Source organism: Chrysemys picta, chromosome 14 (assembly GCF_011386835.1).
Source record: "Chrysemys picta bellii isolate R12L10 chromosome 14, ASM1138683v2, whole genome shotgun sequence".
Lineage (NCBI taxonomy): Eukaryota > Metazoa > Chordata > Testudines > Emydidae > Chrysemys > Chrysemys picta.
The window spans coordinates 5,054,788-5,075,809 of record NC_088804.1 but is presented as its reverse complement, the minus strand read 5'-3'; the positions used below and the strand labels follow the sequence as shown (position 1 = coordinate 5,075,809).

Sequence of the window (21,022 nt, the reverse complement as noted above, 5' to 3'; positions counted from 1 at the left end):
CTATAACCTCTGGACTATTTCTAAAAGGACTTTTGGCAACTACAAGCTCAACTCTGCTATGTATCTAAACCTCAAGAATTGAATTCAAGTCTGTCTGTATATTGATCTTTTGACCAACACTCTCTCTCTTTTCTTTTTTAATAAATTTTAGTTTAGTTAATAAGAATTGGCTCTAAGCATGTATTTTGGGTAAGAGCTAAGTTATAATTGAGCCTGGGTATGTGGCTGATCCTTTAGGATTGGAAGAACCTTTTCTTTTATATGATGAAGTAAGGTTTTCAATAATCATCATATCTGACATGTGTGTCTGGACAGAGGCCTGAGGCGGGGCACTTTAAGGGAACTGCGTTGTTTGAACTTCTGAGTAACCAGTGAGGTACTACAGAAGCTGTTCTGTGCTGGCTTGGTAAACCCAAGTATTAGAATATCCGCCAGCGTTTGGGGTTTGTCTGCCCCGTTTTGTTTGCAGTTCACCCTGATTGAGTGACCTCAGCTGGCTCCCACAGGCAGCACCGTCACACCATATGAAAACACACGTCGTTTGCTTGCATCCAGCTTATCAAGCAATCCACATCTCTCTGTATCGGCGACCTGCCCGCTTCATTATTTACCACATCCCCAATTTTTGTGTCATCTGCAAATTTTATCAGTGCTGATTTTATGTTTTCTTCCAGATCATTAATAAACATTTTAAATAGCATAGGGCTAAGAAGTGGCCTCTTTCGGATCCTCCTAGAAACACACCCACTTGATGATGATTTCCCATTTACAATGACATTTTGAGACCTTTCAGTCAGCCAGATTTTAATACATTTAATGTGGGCCATGTTAATTTTATGTTGTTCTAGTTTTTTTAATCAAAAATCCCTTTGCTTCCCTTATCAATTTTTTACAATTCCTAACTTCTGACTTATATTCATTATTATCATCAACTTCCCTTTTCTTGCATTTGTTATATATGATTTTTTTCCTCCTCTAAACCACGTCAGTTTAATGAATATGGTCTTATTCCTTGATTGTGGCTTTGGGGCATCTAGTAAAGTATTCTTAAACCATTCCCAATGATCATTCACATTTTTTTCTGATTAAATTCTTCCTCTCAGCTGATTTGGCTCAAATTGTTTTCAGCCCTGTAATTTGAGCTTTTTAAAGCACCAAGTATATATTTTATATATATCATTCATCTGGACTTTATTCTATTTGTGCATTATAAATGCGATCAAGTCATGATCACATGCACCTAAGCTACCATTAATTTGTAGTTCTGTGATCAGTTTCTCTTTATCTGTGAAGAAGGTGGTTACTATAGAAGTCCCCTGTGCTGGATGCGACACTTTTGGAGTTAGGAAATTGTCATCTATCATATTTAGAAATTCCAAGGATATTTTAGTACTGGCCGCATGAGACCTCCAGCGTGCGTCACTCAGATCGAAGTGGTCCATGATCATGCAGCATCTTTTCCTACACCTTGTAGATAGGTGCGTAAGGAGATGGTCATCCTGCTCCTTAGTGTGTTATGGGCATCTGCAGCAGACACCAAATACCCCATCTCGGGCTTTATCTGTTAGGACATTGATCCATAAGCATTCAAGATCATTTTCTTCTGAGTTATCAGTGACTCGGAAACAAGTAATGCCATTTTGGACACAGAGTGCCACTCCCCTTCCCCTTGGGGCACTCGATCCTTCCACTGATTTTAATATTCCAATCAGGGGACTCATTCCCCCGGGTTACAGCAGTACCAACTAGATCAAAGTTATGCTAATAAATGAGCAATTCCCAATTCCTCTGGTTTGTTATCCTGGCTCCCAGCATTGGTGGGAAGGGAGAAATCAACACACAAAGAAACCTGAATACAACCACACCAATAGGAGGCAGCAGGCAGCAATTGTCAAGTCAGGGATTTATTTGTGTTCATGAGTTGGGTGGCCAAGAGCCCGGGGACCCCCTCGAACACACACAAGTTACGTTCCAGCTCACCTGACCATTGCTGAATGAATTAGGACATGCTGTTTGCCTCGGTCTGCAGCTCTGAGCTGTTCCCCAGGTCAGGAACCTCACTGGTAAGTTACCTGGTCCAGCAGAGAGGGCAAACAGAATGGCAGAGTAGGAGAAGCTGCCCAAGACTCTCCCTGCCCCTTAATCCCGCCCTCCTCCCTAGCTCTGGCCAGGAAGGGCCACCTGATAAACGTGGTATTTTTATTTGTATTTTTAATATGCTTACCAGGAATAAGACCTGAATGTCCAACAAATAATCCACCCGTAATAAGATCTACTTATCGTCATGCAAAGCAATCTTCCCACAGACCAGACCTGCATTACGCAGCCCCTTCAGTAGGGCAAAGCAAAGCCTGCCGTTCCTCTCAAAGCAGGGAGAGCGCCCGTCAGGAGCCGACAACATTCCCACTGGGGGAACAATAAATCCATCTCCTTCCTGGGCCAAACTTTACAAAGAGAACCTCCAACAACTAAACTCTGGCCTTTCAGTGGGCCCTTTCCTACAAGCCTCCTCTGGGAATAGGAGCTGGGCCATTGGGGTTACAGGGACCTGTGAAGGAGGTTTGGGCCCTTCCCCCCTCTCTGGATAAAGGAGGTCCTGAAATAAACAAGAAATAATGGACAGAGGCGAGGTGCACACAGCGGGGAACTGTTGCATCTTTTTACATTAGAAACCCCCCATTTTCCCAGGAGAAATGGAAGGCGGACGTCAGAAATACCAAGGAAGGAAAACCAGGTTCATTGAGAGGGGAAGGGATTTTTCATTCAGTCTGTTTTGAGCTTCTTGTTCTGGTTAATGTCCACGTAACCCCAATCCCCAGCCCAACGTTTGGGAGAAAAGCTCTTCGGTTAAAGCCACAACCTCACGCTGCCCCTTCAGTTAAGGGCTGAGAAAGCTCCTTGTCCAGCCCTCCAAGGAAAGTCAGGTGGCCTCTAATGTAGTTGTAGCCATGTCGGTTCCAGGCTATTAGACAAGGTGGGGGAGGTAATATCTCTTATTGGACCAACCGCTGTTAGTGTAGCTCGGAAGCGCGTCTCTCTCACCCACTGAAGTTGGTCCAATAAAAGACAGCACCTCGCCCACCTTGTCTCCAACGCAGGAAAAATAACCCATCAAAGATCAGCCTTTATTTCTCCATCCAAAAGAAGCAGAAAGGGACAAGCCCGGGTTCCCCATCCAGTGCCGCCATGGGAAGGGGCAGTGTCGGGCTAGCCTGGAAGCTCCTAGCGGGGCAGGGACTGTAGGGTGACCAGATGTCCTGATTGTATAGGGGCAGTCCCGATTTTGGGTCTTTTTCTTATATAGGCTTCTATTACCCCCCCTCCCTTCCCGATTTTTCACATTTGCTGTCTGGTCCCCCGAAGGGACTGTCCCTTTCTCACACTTGGTACAGCGCCTAGCGCAATGGGGTGCTGACCCTTTGGGCCTCCAGGCTCTACTGGCTTCAGAAGTGTAAAGTGTTCTGAAGTCCAAGGGGAAAGGGTTGTTACAAGGCACGTTTCAACCCAGACACTGCAGTGTTGGGCTAGAGGTGTGGTTCTCAACCCGGGGTACACTCACCCCTGGGGGTACTCAGCGGGCTTCCAGGGGTCCATCAACTCACCTAGAGATTTGCCTAGTTTTACAACAGTCTCCTTAAAAAGCACTAGGGAAGTCAGTCCAAACTAACGTTTCATTCAGAGGATGGTTCGTTCATACTGCTCTGTGTCCCGCGCCCTGCAAGGTACGTAGGACAGTTCTAGTCCAATGGATTGATTTTAGAGCTCGGTGGTAGCAATGAGAGTCCGCAATTCTCCAGCAAGTGTGGCTGTGACACTTCTGTACTTTTAGGTCTGATTTTGTGAGCAAGTCGTTTGGAAGCGAGGTGGAACTTGGGGGTCCGCAAATCAAACTCCTGCAAGGGGGACAGTCGTCTGGAAAGGTTGAGAGCCCCTGGGCTAGAGCGTTAGATCCGGGCAGACAACCGAGGGGCCGCCTGCCACCGCCCCAGCTGGGAGAAACCCGCCCGGGGAGCTGGGACTCCAGACGGGACGGACCATGCTGGGAAGCGGCATCAGACCAGGGTCACCCCCAGCGCCGGGGAGCAGAGTGACCGGGAAGCCCCCAGACCCGGGTTTCTCCGGCGCTAAGAGCAGCGAGCTCCGGAGCCGGACACGAGCCCGGTGCAAAGCCCGGCGCGCTCGGAGCCGATCGAAACGAGGAAATTCCCCGCCCGCAGCCCCCCAGCCCGGCCCGGAGACCCCGCCGCCTAGTCCTGTGCCCCCGGCAGCGGGCAGCGGTCCCCCCGGTACGCCCAGCCCCGCCGCACCCGGCTGCTCCCCTCGGGCCGGGGGCTCCCTGCTGCGCCCCGACCCCCAGCCTGAGCGCGGCCAGCCCAGCCCAGCCCAGCCCCTCGCCCGGGGGGCCCCGCCGGAGCCAGCGCCGACCCGGGGACTCACCCACGTGCAGCAACAGCATCATCCCCAGCCAAGCGGGCAGCTTCCAGCAGCCGCAGCCCATGGTGCCCCGGACCCCGCTCCAAGCAGCCGGCAGCCTCCACTGAGCGCCCCCGGCGGCTCCCCTCCCCGGGCAAGCCGGAGCGCCCCGCCCCCAGCCGGCCCCTCTCGCCGCCCCGGCCCCGCCCCATGGCACCCACGGGGGCGTCACATCTTCCGCGCGGCTGCCGGGCCCTGCCCTGCCCCTCCCCTCCGCCGCGGGGGGCTGCAGCCCCGGGGCCCCCGGGGAGCCGAGCTCTGGAGCCGCGTCTCCCCAGCAGTCCCGGTACCACCTGGACCCTTCGGTGCAAGCGCCCCGGGGAAACCGGTTAGAAACAACCCAAGCACCTGCCCTGCGCCCCGCTCAGCAGCTGCCCCGGGGGCTGGCGGGGGTCAGGCCGGCAACTCCTCCCGGCTCGGCCTAGCACTTCATCCCAAAGTCCTGCTCTTGTCTGCTGGCCTCCCGCCTGGAGCATCCCGTCTGAACCAGGGGAGAGGGTCACAATGCAACCGGAGGGAATGTACCTACTCACCCCCCTCTGCTCCCCGGGCCTGGGCCCTGTCCTCTGATCCTCTTCGGTTTTCTATCACACCCAGGCTCATGCCCCAGCGACAGTTACAGCGCCGGGGGTTGTCTATGAAGCAGGGGTCAGGGCAGGCTGGCAGAGTTTACAGAATTGTTCTAGAGCCATTCATACACAGGCAAATTACCCTGGGTGATGGGGCCTAATTACCCCCACTACTGTTAGCCCCCAGAGGGCTGTGGTCACTCCCCCCCCCCATGGAATTACCCTCAATCCCTGGCCCACGATGATCCATAACCCTAATGCAGTGAGCGCTCCCCCAGCTACTGGCCGAAAGAGCCGGATCTCTCACAGGGAGGATGCGGCTTTTGCTTCTATTAAAACTTGACATTCAAGAAAGTGGGTTAAACTTGAGGAGCCTTGACTCTGCTGAGAGGTGAGCGCGGGGTTTGCTGTCTCACTGCACTTCACAGCAGGGAAATGGGGCGAGTGGTGCTGGTGGATCACTCTGGCACTTGAACTTCAATCTAGGGAGAAATGAAGCACAGCACCTCCTCCCTCCAGGCACTACTGCGGCCTTCGGGCATGGGCTGAGTCAGGGCCAGGGCTGGGCAATTTGTTGCACAATTGTGCCCCCAAATCTAAGCTTTCATTAAGAAAACAGGAAGTGTCTGGGTGTGGAAGTCATGCTGGGAAGGAAATCAATGCAGCCTATGCTGACCCCCTGAAAAGAGGAGGTGTGAAATGTTCTTATTCCTCTTAAATAAAGGTTAACTCTGAAACTTAAGGATGACAGTGTAAAAGTCAACATTGTTAACTTTTTCACTGCTGTTTTTTTTTGTTTTGTTTTTAAAGAAACACACACTCAGCTAGTGAGCTTTCTCCAGCTGGTTACTGGCACAGTTACCCACACAATTTAGGGCTCTTTCCTCCCTCTCGGGGTACAATGGCTCTCTAAAAGTTAACGGGACCTTGTCTCAATAAAAGAGCCTTTATCACACAGTAAATATTCTTAAAACGTGTATTTATTAGCAATTGAGAATACACATGCCAAACATCTAATGCTCACCTCTCCCACTAAAGCAGACTGATGTCTCCCAATGGGCAGTCAGGACTCCGGCTTCCACACAGTCTAGTCATGCAGGAGTTAAATATCCTAGCAGCTTTGGTCTTGAGCTGTATTCCCGTGTAAAGGTCCAATGAGCTTGTTTCCTGACCCTCATTACATAGTTAAAATGAGGATTTCGCTTATCTATGTCATAACCAATTATTTGACTCAAAGCATAGCTATGCAAAACACTAAGCAATTATTTTCACTACACAAAGATGCACATGCCTAAGACCACCTACTCATTAGCTTTTGTTGATTTCAAAATTAGCAAAATCTTTTCAAGGTCTACTTATCTTTACGCTTCATTAGCGGGATACACTTGCAACAGCAAAACCTTTTGCTTTTTATTATCATCAAGAAGCTGCAGACACTCAAGGCTCCCATTCTCATGACTTCGTGAATATCTATCTATCCTTGTTAGCAATGCTGCAGCTGCTACATTGCTATCTGTCTGCCTACATCAAGGCCGAATTCTCCTGACTGTGTAGTTTTTGTTTTCAATTTATGGTGGCTAAACGTAGAAGATGGCTGCAGGTTACGCTAAGGTGGCTGTGGGTCATGTCAAGTCCAGGCCTCTGGTTACAACTCAGGGAATTACAAGTTCAAACCCACCCTTCTTTCCCCTTCCTTGTTAGATGAATGAAATTTGCAAATGAAGCAGAAGTTAAGAGGAACTCAGCAAAGAAGTTAGTTCATATCTGTACTGTGAGGGACCTCCAGTAGCAGGAATGCCAACAAAGCTCTTGGAGATGAGCTCAGTCCAACAGCTAACAATGCCCACTCTCTGTGGGCTGCATGGGACGGGGTTTTAACAGGAGTCCCCAGAGCCTGTCCTGCCCTCTCTGCAGCCTGGAAGAGGATACCCCCACAGCAACGCTCACCCTTCAGAAAGAAAAGGACACTGACAAATTTAAGAGACTCCAACAAAGGAGGGCACAGCTGATAAAAGGATTAGAGGGTATCAGCTAGGAAGAGATTAAGGGGACAGACTATGCAAACCATGCGGGGGGAGGGGGGAGAGACCAGACCAGTCAGACTGGCGGTTATTGTAGGGACCCGAGCAGTAGTAACAGACTAACTCCAAGGCAGGCGACCTGGCTGGAAGGGGGCACTGGAGTCCCATTACCACAGCTGTTCAAGGCTGCTCTGGGTTTTGATCCTGCTGGCTCTTTCCAGGGTGGCGAGGTGCCCTGGCCAGCCCATTCTAGCTCTGGGGATTGGAGTGACTAGGCCGCAGCTCTTCGTGCGTTCTGTGTACAGCCAGCTGGGAGCCCAAGGTTTCCTGCACAGTATTTTAATCCTTAAAGCCTTTTTGATTTATCGAGCTGCAAGAACCCCCCGAGCAGCAGCCCCATCTAGGCTGCCCTGGAGCAGCTGGAAGGCTGTTGCCAGGCCTGCCCCAGCTGATGGCCGTTGGGTAAGATCTGCCCCCCGCATTCCCCACAGCCGGCAGGAGTCTTCCACATGGCAGAGATTTTCACTGCACGGGGGGATGGGGCAGCTGCCACTGCGCTCGCCTGCAGTGGGGCTGGCTCCATGTCTCCAGGCACAGCCTCAGGGTTCACATTGTGCACGAACTTCTCTTGCTTCCAGTTCCTACGAAGTGCTGCAGGTTTCTGCCACGCAGCAACGCTCCCATCAGCTTGCCCAGGAAGAGCGGCCGCATCGAGGCTGGGTTTAGCTGCCACACGCCAGCCAAGTCGGGCTGGATTCTGCTCATGGAGCTGCAGAGCAACACTGTCAGATCGCTGTGTTCTGGCCGGCCAGAGCGAGCCAGGAGGCGTCCCACGCCTGCAGCTGGCTATGGGGTGCGTTCGGGCGGAGGCAGGGTGCAGGACACAGATGTTCACCCTCAGGTGGGTCATGAAATTATTACTCAGGCCTGGTCTACACTAAAAACTAGGTCGACCTAGCTATGTCACTCAGGGGTGTGAAAAATTCACACCCTGGAGCAGCTTAGTTAAACTGACCTAATCCCTAGTGTAGACGCCACTCTATTGATGGAAGAATTCTCACTGACCTAGCTACTGCCTCTCGGGGAGGTGAATTAACTACACTGACGGGAGAGCCCTCCTCTCCCGCCCACTGGCACAGGGAGCGTCTACACTGAAATGCTGCAGATCTGCTGCCTCAAGTGTAGACGAGCCCCAAGGCTGATGAACTGCTCTTCCGCGGCTGTAGGGGCCTGACGGAGACACAGCCCTGCCCCAGAGGTGCTCCTGGACCCAGCCACCGCTCCTGAGCACAGGGCAGCATCAGAGCAGCCACGCTCTAAATGACAGTGACGCAGCTGGTATCAGGCACTTCACCGACCGCAATCAATGGGCCGCCTCCTTGGAGCAAGGTCTTGTCCCCATTGCACCAGTGGCTTTGATCAGGCAGGTCAAAGCTAGTTGAACAGCAAGTTGGAGGCAGAGCCAGGAAGTCCTGACCCCCGTTCCCACACTGCAGCCACTAGATCCCACTGCCTCCCAAGACTCCAACTGCAGCTCTCCTTAAGAGTCCCTCCCCCCCAACGGGAGCAGCTGTCCCGAGACGCCGTGCAAAGGGACGAGAACAGAGGCAGCGCCAGCAGCTCGTTTTTTTTCCAAAAATTGTTTATTGAACGTTTCTTAATGTTATCCAAAAAAGAAAGATTCAAATTTTAGATAAAAAGAAAAAAAAAATCAGGTGTAAAATCAGAACTGAAGAAAAGGTCTGATCCATAGACACGTGCCAGCACACAGGAGGGGCTCACAACATGATGCTCCCTGACCAACCTGCCCCGCTTGGCTCGCCCTTCAGAACTGATGCAGGAGATGTGCACACACTGCCCCCTGCTGGTGCCTGACCCGCCCTGCATGGGGGACTAGCCAGGCTTCTTGCTGCTAGGCCAGTGCCATTGTGGGAACCAAGGGGCTAACAGAAACCATTTCCCCCCTATCTGGCTGGGAAGGATTCTGTGGGCTCCTGGACTTCAGCCTGGGGCCCCCTCCCGGGCGTGAGGAATGTGTGCCCAGCTCACAGCCCCATCCCCGCTCCCCTCTCCTCCACTCCTGGGAGCAAACGCCCAACTCAAGGGAGAAGCAATGGAATGGCCGCGCTGCCGTGTGACAGGTGGTGGTGACTCAGGGACGGATGGGGGTGGGTGCCGAGAGGCCCAGCGCTCCCAGAAGAGGCTGTTTAAGAAAAGAAGCCAAGTGAGCGTGGAGTGATTATTTGGGGCTATACACAGCTGGCGTTAGCCTTAGCGACACCACACATTTACCTGGCAAGAGCTCTTAACACAAGCCACACGGGGTTAGTAACTACTGGCTCTGCAGGGCGGGCTCCCGTGCAGCAACCCGCAGGGCAGCCGGGCGCCGTTAGGTCATGCTGGGGGTGACCAGGCCCTGAAGCATGATCATGAGGCGGCGGGCCGGCTTGCTCAGGGTGTTGTGGGGCTCCGCCTGCAGGAACTGGAAGAGCTTCTGCCGCACCTGGTTCATGACTGACCCCATGTGGTCTCGGGTGATGGGGTCGCTGTGGTCCAGGTGCATCACGGCCTCCTCCAGGTAGCTGAGGGGAGAAAGGAAAGCCCAAGGTTACCTCTCCACTTAGTGTGCAGCCCCAGGCAGGGAACGTGCAGGCGCCTCCTGTCTCACCTGCCCCGGCTCAGGTAGCTAGCTCCTGATTTGCCTCTTAGCAAGGAGTCCGAGGCTACCCCCCCACTTCAGCACACGGGGCAGCCGGCAGACAGCTCCCAGCGTGCCATGTGCAGCATGGTCGCTCGGACTCGCGGGCTAGAACACTGCCTGGGCTGCACTTGGTGCCGGGTCTAGAAAGCACAAGGGGTTTCTTCAGTGGTGGGTTTCACTGCGTGAAGCAGAATGAGAGATTTATTTGGCACTGGGGCAACATGTGACCTACCCAGTTCTCAAGCCCCAAAACACAGGCAGCAGGATGATTATCAAATCTGAGCATATGGCAGGAAATCACCTTGACCCAGACAGCAATTTAATGTGTCCTCCCCTAGAGCCAACTTAGGACTGTTGGGGGAATCAGAGGCTAGATCTCCCTTTTCAAAGTCCCTCTACCGAGTCCTAGGCGAATTTGCCTTTCCAGGCTTCCAGACAGTTCTGTTGCCCTTCTCAAGCTCTTTTATTTCAGAGGCCATGTGCCCTGCTGCTCTGCAATCATGGAATCAGCTCCTCTCTGCTCCAGGATCTCTGCTGTCCTGCCCTCATGGCTGTGAGGGAAACCTTCACCCTGTGCAGCCTAAGAGCCAGTTCCCACCCCTGAGAGTCACTGCTTCAGGCTAAGTGGGACGTTGACTCTGAAACCTAAAGATGTCAGTTTTACATGAAAGTGTGAACGACTTCACTGCGGAGCACTTTAGTAAAAACACCCACAGTCCCAAACTGCTATCTACCAACCCTCCCTCCAACAACTTCCGCCAGGCACCATCGGCACATGGAAATTAAAGCTCACAGGGCAGCGTAAAGTTATATTAACTATCCAATCAGCCCGGATGAACTGCGGTGGCTGTCCTGTTCATTAGTGGATTCAGTTCAACAGACACCTCCACATTTTCATATCTCTGAACCTCCAGTGAAGTGCCCCAGAATCCAGGAGCCTGGCCTGGAGACTGCCAAGCCGGGGCTAAGCCCATTGTCCCATGGGGTGACCAGAACTGAGCACAGGACTCCAGGGGAGGGCGCATCACTGGCTTAGAGCCACACTCAGCCAACAGCCCAGCTCAGCACTTAGGACAGTGGTGATGGAAGCTAAAGCAAACTCTATGGCTGAGTGGCCGTTATTTTTCACTGCGTCTGTGCTCTGAGCAGAGCCTCTCACTGAGCCGTCCACAACGACGCTCTGGTCTTCTCCTGAGCTGAGAAGCCAGGAACACATCTGAGGAGTTTGAGTTGTTCCTCAGAACGAGCATTGCCTGGTACGTGTCTACAACCGACACACGCTGGTATTCCTGTCGCTAGGGGCGGGGCAGGGCGAAGCTCCGGAACGACACTCACTTCAGTTTCAGTTCGGTGCGGGTGCCCAGATCCGAGGAGAGCTGCTGAATGAGAGACAGGAGGACGGGCTGGGAGAGCGGACATGGGTGCTGTCCAAACACCTGCTGAGGATCCACCGTCTCACAGACGTATAGGACCAGGTTCAGATCAGCTGCCGTGAGAGCCTACGGGAGACATGTATTTAGAGATGTTGGGGTGGAGGGAGGAGGCCCTGCTGCATGCTGGGGCAGGGCTGAACGCCAGCCTTCCTGCCCAGAGGTCTCAGCTCACTCAACGCACCAGCTGAAAGGCGCCTGGGGGGATGCACCACACATGGAAGGACAGCTGTCTCCACTCAGGAGCTCCAGGACTGGAGCAGTGGATTGAGACTGCAGGCCTCAGCACAGCTGCGTGGGGAGCTTGCTCGGTGCACTGCCTCCACCGTCCATGCATGTAGCCCCTTTGCTCCCGGGAACACCATGAGCATGGCCTGCATTCGTTCAGAGCCAGGGTAGGATGGTGCTCAGATCCCACCTGGGACCAGGAGAGGAATCTATACACTACAGTTCTGCGCCCCCTGCTGGCTCAGTGGCAGAGTAACAGTGCCCGGCACTTACAGATGTTGGTCTACAGGGGTCAAGCACATCCGTTACTTTAATACACAGCACTACAAGGCTTTCTATGGTCAAGGGCTTCACAGTTAACCCTTCACCTGCCCCACCCCAGCGCCGTCAGAATGGGAAGCACCGGCTCCACAATGCTGCAGTGGCCAGAGCTGCCGACCCCAGGCTCCCGAGGAGCTACAGCAGAACAAGGGGGCATCTCCTCCCTTGGGCAGAGCCAGGGGACACGTCTTGGTGCCTCTGGGAGGATCAGGCCTACGTGGCAGCCTGCGTACCTGCTGGAAAGCCTGGTTGAGGCGGCCCTGCTGCAGCAGCTGCAGGACGTGAGTCTGCTGAGACTGGAAGTCCAGGTGAGCAGAGGGGATGGGCGTGCCTGCGGCGGAGCGCATGGCCTGCACGATGCTCGAGGTGACGGCCGCTTGCTGCTCCTTCATGGCCAGGCTCACCTCTCCCTTGATGACCCTCTGCACCTGGGTCAGAATAGAGTCCTGCATGCTAGAAACAGAGGGAGGCGTGAGAACAGGACGGAGCTGCCAGGGATTTCGCTGCTCTCGCACTGGTCAAGCAGGGCTCCAGTTATTAGCATAGGCACTTTTCACGGTTTACGTTCGCATGAGCCCCCAAGGGTTAACATGAAGTGCTTCGGTGCCCAGGCACAGACACTAAGTACCTGGAATTCGGCAGAGCCCCTGCACAGGCACTCATTAGCGATCAGATGTTTGAACTTCTGAATGCATCTGGTGCTGGTGAAAGGCCGTAGAGATCCACAAGTCTCCACTCAAGCCCGTGACGGGAGAGTTAGTGCCAATGCAGAGGGTGCTCTCTGAGATGTGGACACCTGTCTGCCGGGACACGGGCCCCAGCTCATAATGGGCATAAAGGGCCAAACTCTGGCCAGCTGCAGCCATGTCAGACCAGCGGAGACTTCCCAGTGGGACAGGAGAATCCGCTCTCGGCTGGCTGGAAACACGCAGGGACGCTGCCCTCCAGGCCTTTCAACAGCGAGAGTCGAAGATCAGCTCCCCCAGCTGCAAGTTTGTTTCACTGCTGGGGTCCCCCAGATGCCAAGGCACGCGCTGCTGCAGAGCAGGGGGGAGTGAGGAATTCCCCCAGGCTGGCTGAGGACATGGCGCATCAGGGAGACGCTGCGAAGAGCAGCGTCAAATCAGAGTCCTTACGGAAGGGAGTGGCTGTGCCCATGGTGTGCCCGGGGCAGCGTGTGCATGCCAGGGACCAAGCCTCCATTTAGAACGAAGAGGCAGCTGCATGTTACAGAGAGAGCCACAAGCCGGGTCTTTGGCAACCCCCCCCGCCGCCCTTGCCCATTCCTCCTGCACATCCAGTCCAGCGGAAGCCCCAGACCCAATGCCCGACTTACTTGCCCACGATGACGTGCAGCTGATGCTGCACTTCGGTGTGCACGCTGGTGGTGATGGTGGAGGCCAGCTGCTCTGTGCTGCTCTGGAAGGTGCTGATCAGCTGCCGGAGCTGGCCCAGCAAGGAGTCTCGGGCCTCCTGCTCTCGCGCCTTCTTGTTCTTCATGTGAGTCTCCAGCTGCTGGATATCTGCAACAGCCAGACGGTCCCTCAGAGGGCTGCCGATCACCATGCCACCCCAGCAGAGCCCAGCCACTGCGGGGCTACCAAACCCTGCGTGTGATCTGCGAACGCCAGCCTCCTCCCCATCGGGCGCAAAGGGCCGTGTGCCTGGCAGAACAGCGAACCCGACAGGTTCCGAGAGGCTGGGCTGTTCCAGCGGGGCAGGGCAGGGCAGGGTGCATACTACAGCCCAATAAGGCCACAGGACAGGCACTCGGGACATTTCCTAGGCTGGAGCCAGGAGCGGGGAGGCCTGCAGAGACCAAAGGGGCTATTTCGTGACTGATTTTGTGGTTCAGAAGATGGTCTGATCAAAGGCAATGGGGATTCAAGCTCTGCAAAGGAGCAGCAGCCTTTGAGAGCTCGCAAGGGAAGGGAGGGGCCCTGCCGGCCTGGGGAACGTGTCGCTGGGCGAATGGCTGGAGTCAAGCAGTGCCTGCGGGCTGGGGTCGGAGGAGCAGGTTGCCCGACAGCACGCTCGGGAGCAAGCTCAGGGCTCGGGTCACTGGGGGGTGCAGACAAGCAGGGACGAGAGCCCCTTGTGCAGCACTGCACAGTCCCCCCAGCCATCCTGGGGTGCCCAGGGGAGCTCACTTCCTCCGGCAGCATTCCAGGTTGGCCACTGACAGACAGGGTCCAGCGTGGACACGGTCCTGCCCTGCAGCTGAGCAAGAGAAATGGCTGGTACAGTGGGGCTATCTTGCCAGCAGAACTAGAGACACGGCCCAGCAGTCTGAGAACGGGACTGGGAGCCAGGCACACCCCAGATCTAATCTGAGCTCTTAATGTCCTCTCCAAGCTCCCCTCACCCCTTCCTGTTTCCCCATCTGTAGAAGCGGGATTACACTTCCCTTCCTCGTGAGGAGCAGCGATTCTCCGTGAAGCTCTCTGACGAGGAACCGCGCTACATGAGGGCAGATCTCGGTTTCCAACAGGACTCACATTCCTGCGTCCCCTGCTTGAAAGTGTCGTTGATTTGCTGGAACATGGACTGGCAGCTCTTCTCAAACGCCGGCAACACAACGCTCTGGAACGCCTCCCGGTACGCCGACTGGATGGGCCCCTGCAGAGCATCCGCCGCTGCCCTCGCAATGGCATCTGTCAGGTTCTTGCAAGAACACACGAGACCCCGAGTTTAGCATTTTCCTGCTGCACACCTCGGATGGAGGCGCTTTGTCTCCCCCTGCCCATCTGCAAGCCCCGGGCAAGCCAGAAGCAGTTAACCCCCCTTCCATTTGCCCTGGGCCACGAGACCACCAAGCCTAAGCGTTAACACTACGAGCTGATGGCTGGGGGACCTGAACGAGTGCGCCCGAAGGAACATCCAGGTTTCCTGGTACTTTAGCCCCACGGGGTGGCAAGGCGGGGCTCTTCCCCCTTAACCCACTAGCTCCCGCTGAGGCAGGAAGCTGTAGAGAGCTGGGAGCAGCTGTGAGAACAGCTGAAGGAGCAATCACAGCAGTGATCTTCCACCCAAAGCAGCGCGAGCCTGGACACGGCAACCCCGCTCTGAGCAACGCCGAGGGAGGGAAATCGCTGCCCATCTGGAGAGCGAGCACCGAGCAGCAGGAACTCGGACTCTGGGAATTCCCTCTGGTTAGCTGAGACCAGGCGTTCTCACGCGACTGCCCTGCCCTGCCCTGCCATTGCACCGCGACCCCTTCCGACAACAGAATTACTACATGACCCTGGGGCAGAGGGGGCCGGAGCCCAAGCCCCAGGTCTCAGCAAGTCTAATACTGGCCCTGGCCCGACCCACAGCTGGCTCAGACCAACACAGTCTGAGAGAAAGCAGCTGGATGGCCATAAATCAAAGATCATGGCAGTGTGTGAACTTTGGTGGAGGGGGGGGGGAGGTTAATTAATAAAATGGCACTGTGCCAAGTCTTGGGGGACCCCGGGAGGTGGGGTTAGTTCCCAATTTAACATCTTCATTAGTGATTAGTCTGAAGGGGCGTCGCGAGCTTGTCAGACACTCTGGAGGTGGCTGCAAACGCTCGTGAGCAGAGAGGAATTACACGGACAGGGCTCTGATTCAACACACGGGCAGGAAACAACAGGAGATTCCACTTGGGAAAATGCAGCTAAACCGCACTGGGAAAAATACCCCCAGACACTCATGTGACGAGGGACAGAGCAGCTGCCCCTGGCCCCGGATCACCACCACTCGCCACCCGGCTAGATCTGAGCGATGGGACGGAGAGACAACGCAAAGTGTCAAACACCGTTCTCCCATCCGGCTGCCTGTTGCCCTGCTCACGCTAAGAGGCAGCCCTGGTGCCCGTCACTTGCACATGCCAATGGCTCCCACTGGCCTTGGGGTGAAGTGCAGGAGCAGACCTGCTGACCCAGGCTGGCTGCACTGGGGCTGTTCCCGACACTGGGGCACAGCTTCTGGGCCTGAGCCTGTTTTCAGCTCCCAGGCGAGGCGAAGGCACTTTCGGGAATGATCGCTGGCCATGGGTTCAAACACGCAGTGCCCTCCTGGACAAGGAAACTAGGCAGAGCAAGGCCTAAGGAGCGGAGCAGATGGGGGAGCAGAGACTGGGGGGAGCTGGTGCCTGGCTCCACAACGATCCTGACAAGGGGTCTCATCTGCCTATGCTTGCAGCTAAACTGTGTTCAGCCCCCGCTGAGGGCAGGTAACGTGTCAGCTGTGGGTGACTCACCCCAGAAGGAGAACGCAGGATGGCCAGGCGGTTGTTGGTCTGAGCCTTACCTTTGATTTCACTAGCTTGGTGACGTTTTCCTTCAATGTCCCCTCGACAGCCGTGAGCTTGGCGGCAATTGTATTGCTCAGCTGGCCAGTGACAGGGTCCAGGCTCTTGGAAATGCCTGGGCAGGACACAAAGGAAAAGGTGACCCGGGTTCACCCGAGTGCTTTGGCTTTTCCCTTGCTGGGAGGGGGCCATGGCACCCAGTATCACCTCAGGCCTGGTCTACACATAAAACCTCATCGACCTCAGGGGTGTGAAAAATCCACCCTCGAGCACCGCAGCTCTGCCGAACTACCGCCTGCTGTCTAGGTCAGGGGTGGACAAATGTTTTGGCCCGAGGGCCACATCTGGGTATGGAAATTGTATGGCGCGCCATGAATGCTCATGAAATTAGGGGTTGGAGGGTGGGAGGGCTCCAGCTGGGGGTGTGGGCTCTGGAGTGGGACTGGGGATGAGGGGTTGGAGGTGCAGGTGGGTGCTCCAGGCTGGGACTGAGGGGTTCAGAGGGCAGGAGGGGGATCAGGGCAGGGGGTTGGAGCGTGGGGAGGAGTTCAGGGGGGCAGGCTCCAGACAGCACTTACCTCAAGCAGCTCCCAGAAACAGCGGCATGTCCCCCATCCAGCTCCTACACGGAGGCGCAGCCAGGCAGTTCTGTGCGCTGCCCTGTCTGCAGGCGCCGCCCCTGCAACTCCCATTGGCTGCGGTTTCTGGCCAATGGGAACTGTATGGGCAGCGCTTGGGGCGGGGGCAGCATGCGGAGCCCTCCGTCTATCCCTACACGTAGGAGCCAGAGAGGGAACATATCCCTGCTTCCGGGAGCTGTGCGGAGTGGGACAAGACCACAACCCCACTCCCTGGCTGGAGCACCAGAGCGGGGCAAGCCCCGGACCCCACTTCCTGGTGGGGAGCTCGAGGGCCGGGTTAAAATGTCTGGAGGGCCGGTTGTGGCCCCTGGGCCGTAGTTTGTCCACCACTGGGCTATGTCAATGGACGAATGCTTCTGTCAGCCTAGCTACCATCTCTTGGGGAGACAGAGTTCCTACGACAACGGAAAAACCCTTCCTCGCTCTACTTTACGCCCGGCATGTAGATGGGGCTCAAGACCCCTTCCAGAGCAGCACATCCCTCCCCCAGGAGCTCCTGCGAGCCCGTCACAGCTCCCCGTCTCCAGAGAGGTGTGCGATGCCAGGAGGTTGGCAGGGCTAAGCATGTCCTGCATCCCCTATCGCCACCCCGCGGCATGGGGCTTCACAGCTACCTGCTGGGCCCATCCTGTACAAACTACCCTGCATCAGCACTTACACTGGGGCACCGTCTTCTTCATCTCCTCGCGGATGGTCCTCTCCAGGCGATTGCAGGCAGCAGTGGAGAGGGACTGCGAGAGCTGCTGGGACAGGTGCTCCTGGAGCTGCCCGTTCCGCTGCTGCCCCTCTGTCAGAGCTCGGTCCAGCCTCCGCTCTGGAGGTCACACGTTAAGGAGCAACAGCCTCCAGGAGATGCCCTCTCTGATCCCGGCACTCCTATCCTCTGGTGATGGGCACTGGCCAGACACACTATCTCCTGCACCACTGCGGCTTCCAGAAGAGCTAGCCTGGGCCTTCGGTAACGAGGGACTCCAGGATACAGCTGCGTTAGATCCTATAACCCACCTGCCAGCAAACGGGTCACTGGAGGGCTCAGGGAAATGGAGAAAGCAACAACTTTTCCCTCTTGCTCTTCAGAAGGGATCAAGAGCAGTAACTTGAACCAGGCACAGTGCAGGCTGGTCAGCAACCCTGCACAGCATCCCTGCTATTCGAGTGCTGGGACCCCACACAGCTCTTCTGGTGCCCCCAACCCCACCCCGCAGCATCCCCCCATCCCAGCCCTGGGACCCCACACAGCTCTTCTAGTGCCCCCAACCCCGGCCTGCAGCATCCCCCCGTCCCAGCCCTAGGACCCCACACAGCTCTTCTAGTGCCCCCCAACCCTGCACAGCATCCCCCCCATCCCAGCCTTGGGACCCCACACAGCTCTTCTGGTGCCCCCAAACCTACACCGCAGCATCCCCCCATCCCAGCCCTGGGATCCCCCACAGCTCTTCTGGTGCCCCCAACCCCGGCCTGCAGCATCCCCCCGTCCCAGCCCTGGGACCCCACACAGCTCTTCTGGTGCCCCCAAACCTACACCGCAGCATCCCCCCGTCCCAGCCCTGGGACCCCACACAGCTCTTCTAGTGCCCCCAACCTACACTGCAGCATCCCCCCATCCCAGCCCTGGCACCCTTGAGCAGTGGCTGCTGAACTCCGAGGTGGTTTTATGGGGTAGACGTATGGCGGCTGGGACCGATGTCTCTCCCGCAGCACCGCTCATCCCAGAAGGGCCAGCCCCGTGGCACGCTGGCCCCAGGAGGGGCTTGCCAGGAAGGATACGCTCTTGTTCTTGCTGAGAATCAATCACTCGTTCCATGTGACCCATGAGGGAGCTCTGCACAGCATCCAGGTGGTCAGTGAGTCTCTGCATTAGTTCCATCTGGTTCTGTCTCAGCTCCGTGAGCTCCCTCTGTTGGCTCCGCAGCAGAGACATCAGCTCATCCTGGCACTCGGCGGTCACCTGTTCGCAGACAAGGCAGCCAAATGATATGCTCTGTGCCCACTGGCCACCGCATCGGTACTGAGGTCAGAGGTCAGCAGAGAGCTTGAGCCCCTGCTAGGGAAACCCAGGGGCCAGTTCACCCACCACTTAAGCCCAGGAGCAAAGCTCAACACAACCAGGATATGATTCAGGGCCAGGGCCAGGCCCAGGCCTCAAGGAAGCCAAGTGGCAAAATTCCCCCCGTCTCCAATAGGATCCGCAGTTTGCTTTTACAGGAGCACACTGACGAGACAGCAAAACACACCAGGCCCCAGGGTCCCTCCAGGCGACTCCCTGACTTAAGAGACTGCGCTGGTTGGGAGCGAACCCCGCCCAGACCTTCGCAGGCTGGCTAACGCCAAAGCTTTTGCTCCCCAAAGGTGATGTGCAAACCAGAGCCTAGGCCCCTCGCTGGATCCCTGCAGCTGCCTACAAGACTTCGAGGATGTAGGTCTCCGCTGTCAGAGAAGAGGAAAGCCCCGGGATTTAAACAGCTGACCTCAGGCACTTACGATGGGGCAATGCATTGTTTGGGGGGTGCACCGCCACTCACAGGGCCAGCACCATGGCACTTCCTCTAGCTCAGGAGGGGAAGTGGCTCTGGCCAGCTCCATGCCTGGAGGAAGGGGAAGTTATTTTGGAGACGTTCTCTGGCCCATATTATCCAGATGGTCAGATTAGATGATCACATTGGTCCCTTCTGACCTTGGAATCTACGGAGGTGCTTCATACCCATCAGCGGGAGCCAGGCTTTAACCTAGAGGGAAGCCATCTGAAAGGCCAACCTGGCGCTACAGACAGCAGACCCCACTTGAGAGGCTGGCCGAGCCCTCATAGTGTTCCAAGAGCATCCCAATGAGTCCTAAAACATGGTCCCAGCACGCTCTCCATTGGACACGGAGGTGCTACCAGCAGAGATAAGGAGCTCTAACAGGCCAGAGCTAATGGGGCTAGGAATGCCTTGTTTTCCCATTGCTGGTGCACTCAACGTGATTTCTATTCATCTCATGCAGGAGCAAATATCAGAGCTGTGGCTGAGCCGGTTGGATTGGAAAAAGGAGGACCATGTAGATGCGAATCAGATGTGGTAAGCTGCAAAGGAAGCCACTGGTTTCACCAAGTCTGGGCACCCCTCTCAGACACTCTGCAAGCCACAGAGCTAAGCAAGTTCTGCAGGGCCTTAGTGAGCAGCGAAGCACAGCCGGCATGCCTTGCCTGCTCACGCAGCACAGGCCCCCGGCTCCGCAACAGACGCGGAGGGAATTGGGACGGGCTTTCCTTTAAGTCATCAGTGAGCTGACTAACAAGCAAGCAGGTGATGGAGCGTCGGATCCCCACTGGGACTAACCTGGCGATCACCTGACCTCGGGGACTGGGTCACATCCCTGGAATGAAAAGAAGAGTTACCATAACCATGTGAATTGCACCCAGCCCGGGGTCAGAGTCTTTCACCAACACTGACTGAGCTGGGTGGGAGCTTTTGATAACTCCTATAACTCTCACCCCTCCCACCATCCAGCATCTGTCCCCCTTTGTCTCGTTCCACCACCAACACAGGACGCACCAGGAGGGTACAGAGTTCATATTGGTACAGAACTGTATCAAAGCCAAGAATTACCACCCCTAGTGAGTAAGACTCAAGGGACCCCCTACACTGTCCCTCTAGATGGGCTGGTTTGACACAGGGCACCTACTGGGCCTGGCCCTTTGGCCTGAAGGTCACTGGCTCCCCTGATGTTCACACAGCACGAGCACAGCCTAGGCTGTTCAGCCTTGACTGAATTTGGGGGCAGAGAAGTCATTCCCCTGACGTTATCTGCCCAAACATCAAGAGGGCCATTTTCTCTGTTTCTTATAGAAAAAATGGGATGCACATTTTGAAGTTCTCAAAGAGTGCCTGTAATGACTGTCTGGAGCCATACGCTGCAATATGGACTGAACAAAGAGAACACGGACTTGGTTTGTTAAGCAGGAGAGACCAGTTTGGCTCCTGAAAACCCATGACTCCGTGTTGAGCCAAACCTGGCAGGAGGGAGGCGTGTGCTGGCAGCTCACAGCCTGGATGGCCCACAAGCACTACAGCTGTCTGAAGAGGACTGGGGCATGGGAGGAAAATGGCATTTATCATTTATCAGCAGAGATTCCTTTTTCGCTGCCTCCTTTTCCTGCAACCAGCAATCTAAAGCCCCAGCCTGTGGTCTGCAGTCACGACATACACAAGGACAGCTCCAAACCACTCCACGGCCATATGAAAAGCACAGGAGTAGAAAGCCATTTGCAGAGGTTGCACTGATTTTCCTGTACACAGGACGTAGCACATTGGACTGCGCTACCCAATCACCTCCTCATGGGCTGACCCTTCAGCTGGTCAAGTTTCAGCCAGAGCACATTCT

General features: G+C 55.6%; 2 protein-coding genes across 4 annotated transcripts in view; both read right to left on the bottom strand.

The window, feature by feature from the left end:
• Positions 1-5,112, bottom strand: part of NRN1L (neuritin 1 like) — a 33,291-nt gene extending 28,179 nt beyond the window's left edge. The window contains exon 1 of one of the 2 annotated variants that reach the window (XM_065567535.1): positions 5,007-5,112. In XM_065567535.1, coding sequence (XP_065423607.1) covers positions 5,007-5,076 — 70 coding nt within the window. In that variant the 5' untranslated portion in view covers positions 5,077-5,112. Of the gene's footprint in view, positions 1-4,437; positions 4,595-5,006 lie in introns of those variants that run through there. The other variant, XM_008174780.4, reaches the window with a different exon arrangement.
• Positions 5,113-8,687: 3,575 nt separating this feature from the next.
• Positions 8,688-21,022, bottom strand: part of EDC4 (enhancer of mRNA decapping 4) — a 53,650-nt gene continuing 41,315 nt past the window's right edge. For both annotated transcript variants that reach the window (XM_065567521.1, XM_065567520.1), the window contains exons 21-29: positions 19,978-20,014; positions 18,428-18,608; positions 17,319-17,474; positions 16,019-16,134; positions 14,242-14,407; positions 13,080-13,266; positions 11,977-12,196; positions 11,100-11,263; positions 8,688-9,645 (exon numbers count right to left, since the gene is read on the bottom strand). In XM_065567521.1, the coding sequence (XP_065423593.1) occupies positions 9,453-9,645; positions 11,100-11,263; positions 11,977-12,196; positions 13,080-13,266; positions 14,242-14,407; positions 16,019-16,134; positions 17,319-17,474; positions 18,428-18,608; positions 19,978-20,014 (1,420 nt within the window). In that variant the 3' untranslated portion in view covers positions 8,688-9,452. The remainder of the gene's footprint in view (positions 9,646-11,099; positions 11,264-11,976; positions 12,197-13,079; positions 13,267-14,241; positions 14,408-16,018; positions 16,135-17,318; positions 17,475-18,427; positions 18,609-19,977; positions 20,015-21,022) is intronic.